The 7734-nt window shown below is 41.4% G+C and overlaps 1 protein-coding gene across 5 annotated transcripts in view; it reads right to left on the reverse strand.

Moving 5' to 3' along the window:
- Fam13c (family with sequence similarity 13 member C) overlaps window positions 1-7734 on the reverse strand; it is a 113661-nt gene that overhangs the window by 47309 nt on the left and 58618 nt on the right. For all 5 annotated transcript variants that reach the window (XM_008841444.3, XM_008841442.3, XM_008841443.3 and 2 more), the window contains one exon: window positions 5728-5791. In XM_008841444.3, the coding sequence (XP_008839666.1) occupies window positions 5728-5791 (64 nt within the window). The remainder of the gene's footprint in view (window positions 1-5727; window positions 5792-7734) is intronic.

The following is a 7734-nucleotide window of genomic DNA, read 5'->3' on the forward strand; positions in this document are numbered from 1 at the left end:
GACTTTCTTTTCCCCTTAGAGACAAGAGTTATGCAATTTGGGAGTCTTTTAGATAGACTCACTGAAGGGATATTCCAATTGCCTCACCCTGCATCCCTGTTCAGGATGGAAGAAGCGAGAGAGGTCTGAGTCCCGATTCCCTATTGACAATTTGGGTAACCCCTTCAGAGGATGGTGCGATAAGAACAGGGGGTAGGAATTGGCTAGGCAGTTAGGGTAAAAAGACCCCAAAGAAAAGTAGCCAGTTCCTTGGCTAAAACTCACAATGTCCTTGGGCCTCTTAGCAACCTACTCCATTCCAAAGGCCAAAAATGTTGAAAATATTTGGGAGCTTTTATCTAATCCTCAAAAGATTTTAGGGTTACCTCTTCAGAAGGGGGAATGTTAGAGTAGCAAAAAGCCCCATTAAATAAATTAAAGAGGAAGAAAGAGTACATGAAGTTATCAGAAAAAAAGTGATGGGGAGATATGGGAAGAGTTGGAGGGGAGGGAGTGGGCATGGATTTGATCAAAACACCTTATATGTATGTATGAAATTCTCAATAATTTACTTATTTAAAAAAAAGAAAATCACAAAAATTCAATTTTAAAAAATTTCTTAAAAGATTAGCTGGTCAAGAGAATAACAATGTCTGGCATCACTGGTCTGGATAAAGACCCAACTTTCCAGTTTCACGGGTAAATCACCTGGACCACTCCCGGGAAGGCAGATTCACTTTAAGTCATGCTAAAGGGATGGATGGAATACCTAGTGTGATAATGAGATGGTGAACTTCTCTTTCTGAATGCCTCTCTTCCTCCTAACCCTCCTGCTTAGAGACTGTATTGAAAGATCTTTAGTAAAAATCCTCCAACTCCGCTTCCTATTGGCTAGTCCTGAAATTCTTTTCTGCATTGAAGTCCTGAATCCTAGTTTAGCTTGAGTTGAGGTCCCTGGAAGATTAAGGAACACCTCAGGCTGCTGAAGGTGACATCGTGGAATTGTCATTTGTCATCACTGACATTTGGGCCTCAAACAAGAGAAATTAATTTTTCACATTTGGAAGAAGTCTAAGATTAAGGTACCAGCAGACACCATGTCTGGTGGGAGCTGTTTCTCTGTTCACAGTGGTCATCTACTCACTGTGCCCTCATGTGTTGGAAAAATTCTCTGGAGTCCTTTTCTTTTTTAAAATATATTTTTTTATTATTAAAAAAATAAAAATAAAAAAATAAAAAAAATTGATAGTTGATCCTTGATATTAAGTCACATAATTGGTACGGCATTTCTAGCAGTAAAATTCTATGAAAGACAGCAGTTATGGTTAAGTATTTGTTAAAAGAAGATCCACGAAAAGATTTTTTAAATATTCTTTAATAAGATTTTTACCCTATATATTGTGTGTTTTTTAGTAAAATATGGTTTGTAGGCATCATATTTCAGTGCTTGAAACTAATTTTTGTATTATTTATTTATATGACTTGGTAATCTTTTAAAATAAAACATGCTCATATTTTACCAAATGAGTTCTAAGTCCTAACAATATATCATCCTAAGAATATTGTTTAAACAAATAGATATTTATTGAATGTATAAAATATTACATATTAAGTGCTTCTCAAAGAAATTAAATGCTGTCTTTGAAATTTTTCATATACATGTTACAAATAGAAACCATTTTGACTATTAGACATTTTCTTATGTCTAAATTAAATGGTGGCATATAGTTTTAAAGACTGGAATTGTGTTCTTAGAAAATGGAAGTGTTTTAAAAAGTAAAACTTGTTTTACTTTGAAATGAGACAAAAAAGAAAGACTGAGCGAGTCATGAGTCACAGAGCAGCAGTGCGGCAGACCCCAGGGCCGAGAGCTACACCAGCAGATGAGCGGGGACAACAGGCCTATGTCAAGAAGAAACTAAACGAGCAACACCCGAGGTAGCTTGCAAGTGGACCCTCCTCCAGCCGGGCCAATGCCTTGACTTCTGTTCCTCGAGACCCTGAGCAAAGACCCTAGACTTATGATTTGCATAACTATGTGCTAATAAGTGGGTGTCTGAAACCACTTAGCTCTTGGTAGTTTGTTATAACATACTAGTAATAGAAAACTCACATACACTGGAATTACTGGACATAAGAATAATGTGTCGCTAGGGAGGGGCTGACCAAAAGATAAAGTCAGCATAGGACAAAGAAGCCTAAAGACTGATCTCTGTATGAGCCTCTAATCCCTGGATCTAGCCAAGCATGGAGACTGTCCTGGTCCCAAATGCTCAGATCTTTACCAATAAAACACTGTTGTTATTAAAGCCAGGGTGAGCTGACCTTCAGTCACATGGAAAGAATCTCAAATACTTAAAAGAATTCCTCAATCCATCCTGAACTGAGACCCAATTTGATAGGCTGGGTTTTCATTTAAATTGAAAAACCATACGGCCTGTTCTTATAGAAATAATACTATTCAGCCAACACCAGAGTGTCAAAGAAGGCTTTCATAGGCGCTTTTCGCAAAATTAAAGCAATTTTGAAGAAGAAACACATTTCAATCAAAACATTAAAGAAAGTCCTTCAAATGTAGATTTTTGCATCCATGGATTCAACTCACTACAGTTCAAAAATATGTATTTATTTTTAAAAGTGTTTAACACTGGGCACATGCCTTTAATCAGAGCACTCGGGAGGCAGAGGCAGGTGGATCTCTGTGAGATCAAGGCCACCCTGGTCAACATAACAAGTTCCAGGCCAGCTGGAGTTATGGGGAGATCCTGTCTCAAATAATAATAATGATAATAATGATGATAATAATAATAATAACAAAAAGCGTTAATGCATGCAGAATTTTTATTACATTAACATTGCATCCTGTTAGTTATAATGCATTTTATATCAGTTATTACAAGTAATCTAGAGAGAATGAATGGGAAACACAGGAAGACATGGATCACCATGTGTGAATACCACGCCGTTCTATGAAAGGGGGCAGGACAACCACAGTTTTGTTGTATCTTCAGGGGGTCTTAGAGCCAATCCCCCAAGGACATCAAGAGATAACTGTACCACCTTGAGGTTGGTATGGCCTGATGCCGAAGTATCTTTATAATACACTCTGAATGTCCATAGAGTGACACAGACAGACACAGACACAGAGAACAGAGAGGACACTGCAATGCACTGCCGGTCTGCTTTTAACAAAATATTAAAAGACTGATTTCTGTTCCACCAAGGATTAAAATGAATAAGAAATTGATTTCTCATCTGAATTTTTTTCCAACTGGGATTCAGAAGGGCTCCCCTGAATAAAATCTTTAGCTACCTTATAGGGGCAAAGATAGACAGTTTGGGTGAATGATAGACACTCCAGTATATGTCCCAGACACCAGCAGAGCACGAATGGTAGGCCAGAGTCCTCTCAGAGACCCAACATCAAACACTGGGACTCGGTACTGGTGGAAGAGAAGCTATGTTGTGACACACTTCCTAAGTATTCCTAAAAATACTTTCCTATATGTATCTTCTATTTTCATTAAAAATATCAATACATGGGGCTGGGGAGATGGCTCAGTGGTTAAGAACTCTAGTTGTTCTTGCAGAAGACCTGGGTTCGAATCCCAGCACCCACATGGCAGCTAACAACTGTCCATAACTCCAGTCCCAGGGGATCCAACAGCCTCTTCTGACCTCTGTGGCCATTGCACAACATGGGTGTGCTTACCTACATGCAGGCAATATACACATACACATAAAATAAAAATAATAAATAAAATTTAAAAAAATATTAATACAGATTTCCACAGGAACATCACTTAAAGAAATTTTAGATGGTTCTTTCATAAAAAGACTTTGGTATTCCATAAGTTTGAGAAACACAGGGAAAGACACATTTAGATGTCTGCCATTTGGGATGTTCCATCAATAAGCATGACCACACTGTCCTTCCAGCAAGGTGCCCACCTTACTTCTGCCCACTCCATGCTTCTCCAAGGTCTCTTTCAGTGTCCCAAATTTGGGTTACAACAGAAGCTACCTACAAGAATGTGGATGTGCACATACAGTCTGTCCCCCAGACTAGAACAAAACTGCTCTGAGCACACATTCTCCGAGTCTCAGCAACAGATTCAACAGGGCCACGCTGACCTGGAGGTGAGCAGAGCTCCACTCGGTCCTTCAGAGCCCATACACTGCGAACACAACACAGCAAAGGAACACAGAAAAACCGATTTTCAAACAGAGCTTTTCACAACTGCGTTTTGGAAATGCTCAAGCAATCTAAGTATTCTCGTGGGCTTCCAACTAAAAACCTCAGAGCTCCCAACCCTTGAAAGCTGTCACAAGCCAGTCCTTGTAATCACCTCACTTCTCTAGTCGCGCATGTCTAGACAAGTCGGTGCTTGTTCCTGACTGGCATCTTGATCACTCCCAGAGGGGCTGCCTGATACGTGTGCTGATGCAGCCTTTCCTCTTTTCTTTAAACTCTTCCCACCATGACTAACACTGTGGAATCTGAAGGCTGTGTCTCACCACATACACACATACACACACACACACACACACACACACACACAATAACAAACAGCTTTCTGTGTTCTTATTTTTAGGACATTTTTTGTACCTTCAGCTATTTAAACTGGTTTACCTTTAGCTATTCAATTTTTTCCAACTTCTACCAAAACATAGATCAAGAAAGTAAAGAGGAAGTTACCTAAATTTAAGTGCCTTTTATGGGGTCAGAGACTGAGGAACGGAAGAGGGATGCATATTCAAAATGCCAAATTAACAAGTTGCCCAAAGCTGACTGTTTCTTTTCTAGGCGTCTGAGTATCAAGTCTATTTTCTTTGCTGTGGTTCTGATGGGACACACCACCCACCACCCACTGCTGTGATTTGATGAGGACAAGAAAAACCAGACAAATACTCCAAGCCAACGTCTTAAACCAAGGCATTCATAACATCATGTGCTTTGATTATAATTATTCCCAGCATTACAATTCAATTATATATTTCAAAGAAAACTTAGAACAAGCTAACTAATGTCACGGTGTCCAGTTTCGTGGGAAGTTCTTTGGATTGGAGAATATGGCTTTCTATCTCGAAGCATATGAAGAAAACTATGCCGCAGACACCAAACTCTGTTACGCTCAGTAAATAAACAGTAAGAATGATTATGTTTGGGATTGCAAAAGCCAGTGGGAGACAGAAAAGAGAAATTCGCATAAATTAAGAAAAAGTTTTACAAATGTCAATTATCACAGCTTTGGTTACATAACCTTAAAACAGAGTTGAAAAGCATACAAAGAAATGACTGCTGTATTTGGGTTAGGTCCAAGGTGTGGTGAACTTTCTCAAAAATATTCATTTTAAATGTGTTTACTCCAGAGCAAGGAACAGCTTTAGCAATGGAGCACAGAAGTACAAGCCAAGCACGAGGAAGCTCACCTAAGAAAGACGTACTCAAAGTTTTTTCTGGTTTTTTTTTATTTTAATTTTTTTTGGGGGGGAGTTGTTTTTGGTCTTTTTGAGACAGGGTCTCCCTATAGCCCCAGCTGGCCTAGAACTCACTATGTAGACCAGGCTGGCATTGAACTCACAGAGATCCACCTCCCTCTGCCTCCTGAGTGCTGGGATTGGAGGCATGCACCACCACAACCAGCATATTTAAAGTTTTAAGCAGAATTCTGGTGTTTAGAAAAGAATAGTAAAGTCTGTAGTGGGCTAATTCATGCTCATTTAACAAATGATAACTCCACCTACCTCATTTAAGTCCTGCTGAGCTTCAAAAGCATCCTTTGGCCAAATGGCGGCCCTCTGGTCTAGTCTACAAAATACAAAAGAAAATTATGTCTATTTGAAAGACATTTCAGCAATGTGCATTTGAAGTTGGTATCTACAGATCTGGTCATAATCCTGTTGAAAACCCCTACTGACCGAAGAGTAGCATTGAGCATCCTTGCAGTGGTCTGGGACTGATTACAGTGTGTGAGCCTTACCAGCCTTCCTGACCCCAGCTCCCACCACTGTTCTTGTCCTGTGCTCCAGCCTGCTGGCCACCTCTGTCTCCTAAGCATACCAGTGCCTGTTCTCTTTCAAACCCTGCTTCTCCTGTAATACCTGGGTTCATGATGTTCTGCCCAGATCCACACACAACTGGCTCCTGTCATACAAGTCTCAGCTTAGCTCACATGTCACCTCCCCAAGCAGGCCTTCTTGAACCTGACCTTCCTGGCATCAGCAGTGGCAAACAGACCCTTCTCAAACAAGTGGAAGCTGAGGACAGACACCCAGGGTTGTCCTCTGACCTCTACATGTGCACCGTGGTACCCATGTGACTGCACACACACACACACACACACACACACACACACACACGCATGTGCGCGCGCACGTTTTGTCCTATCTCTTAATTTACATAATAAATGTTACAGCCATTTCTGGGTTAAATAGTGAAGCTGGGTTTTGTGATTAAAAATCTCCCAGTAGAAGATAAATGAACTAAAGCAAGGCATCTCGCTTTGTTTTAAAAACAGAGTGCCTCCCTCCACCCTCAACAGTGGGCACATGGCTACACACCTGTATTAAAAAGCATGCTTCCTGAAGGCAGAGCTGAGCAAGGTGGTCAGAACACTCTGCAAACTCCATCACAACCGTGACCCTAGCCCAGGCCTAGGCAATGGGCAATGCAACCCACACTCCTCAGAGCCCAGTGATGGTCCTCTGGACTGATGAGAGTATGATGCCTCATTCATCACAGTTACCATCACACCAGCTGTCACCATGACTGCCACAGACTGCACCACCATCAGCACCATTACCACCATCACCATCATTAGCATCAATTACCACCACTGCTACCACCATCACCCACCAGTATCGTCATGAACAATACCACCAGCATCAACACCAGTATTACCACAACCACTACCGTTACCAACACCATCACCACCATCACCACCACACTGCCATGAGAAACCCACCACCATCACCACCAACATCACTACCTCCATCACCGCTACCATCACCATGAGCAATACCACCAGCATCACCACCACTGTCACCACCACCATCACCATGAACACCACCACCATTGCCACTAAAGTATCACTGTTGCCCTGGTCACTACCACCACCACTAAAACCACCTCTGTTGCCATGATACAGAAAGTAAAAATACTGAGAGTCAAAGTAAAGGCGTTTTTAGCAGAGAAATGCAAACGCTGGTTGTGGACTGCTATTAAAGAGTTCCTCCCCAGGATCTGCACCTGTGAACTGTGGACATTCCACTGAAGTACAACTTCAAAAAACTGGGCGCTCCCACTCTGCTGGAACGCTAAGGCAACGCTGAGCCAGGCTTCAGGGCTGGTCTCAGTGGTCCTGTCTGGGGAGCTGTACTGGAGTTCACAACAGCGAAACCAGCCAAACACTAAAATATTTTCCTTGGCCTCTGGACGATGTCAAACCACAGGATGTGATAATTTGTGAAAAAAGTGCGGTATTTTAGCTGAGGGTTTTGTTTTTATATCAACATTTTAACTATAATTGAGTTAGCAAAGGAAAGAGCCCCCTGTCTTGGTGTAAGCTCCCATCTAGCCAATGGTTTGTGGCAGACATCTGAGAGTGTGCCAACTATTTCTCTCCTTCAAGCCCAAGGGCCAAGATACTAGTCCTTCAATTTCTTACCATAAATGACTTTTGTATCTGTCCCCTCCCCCTCTACCTCTGTCACCTTAGGCCTAAGTCACCATTGTCTCTCTCCGGGACTATC

Source organism: Nannospalax galili, unplaced genomic scaffold (genome assembly GCF_000622305.1).
Source record: "Nannospalax galili isolate Female #2095 unplaced genomic scaffold, S.galili_v1.0 scaffold1141, whole genome shotgun sequence".
In the NCBI taxonomy this organism is placed as follows: domain Eukaryota; kingdom Metazoa; phylum Chordata; class Mammalia; order Rodentia; family Spalacidae; genus Nannospalax; species Nannospalax galili.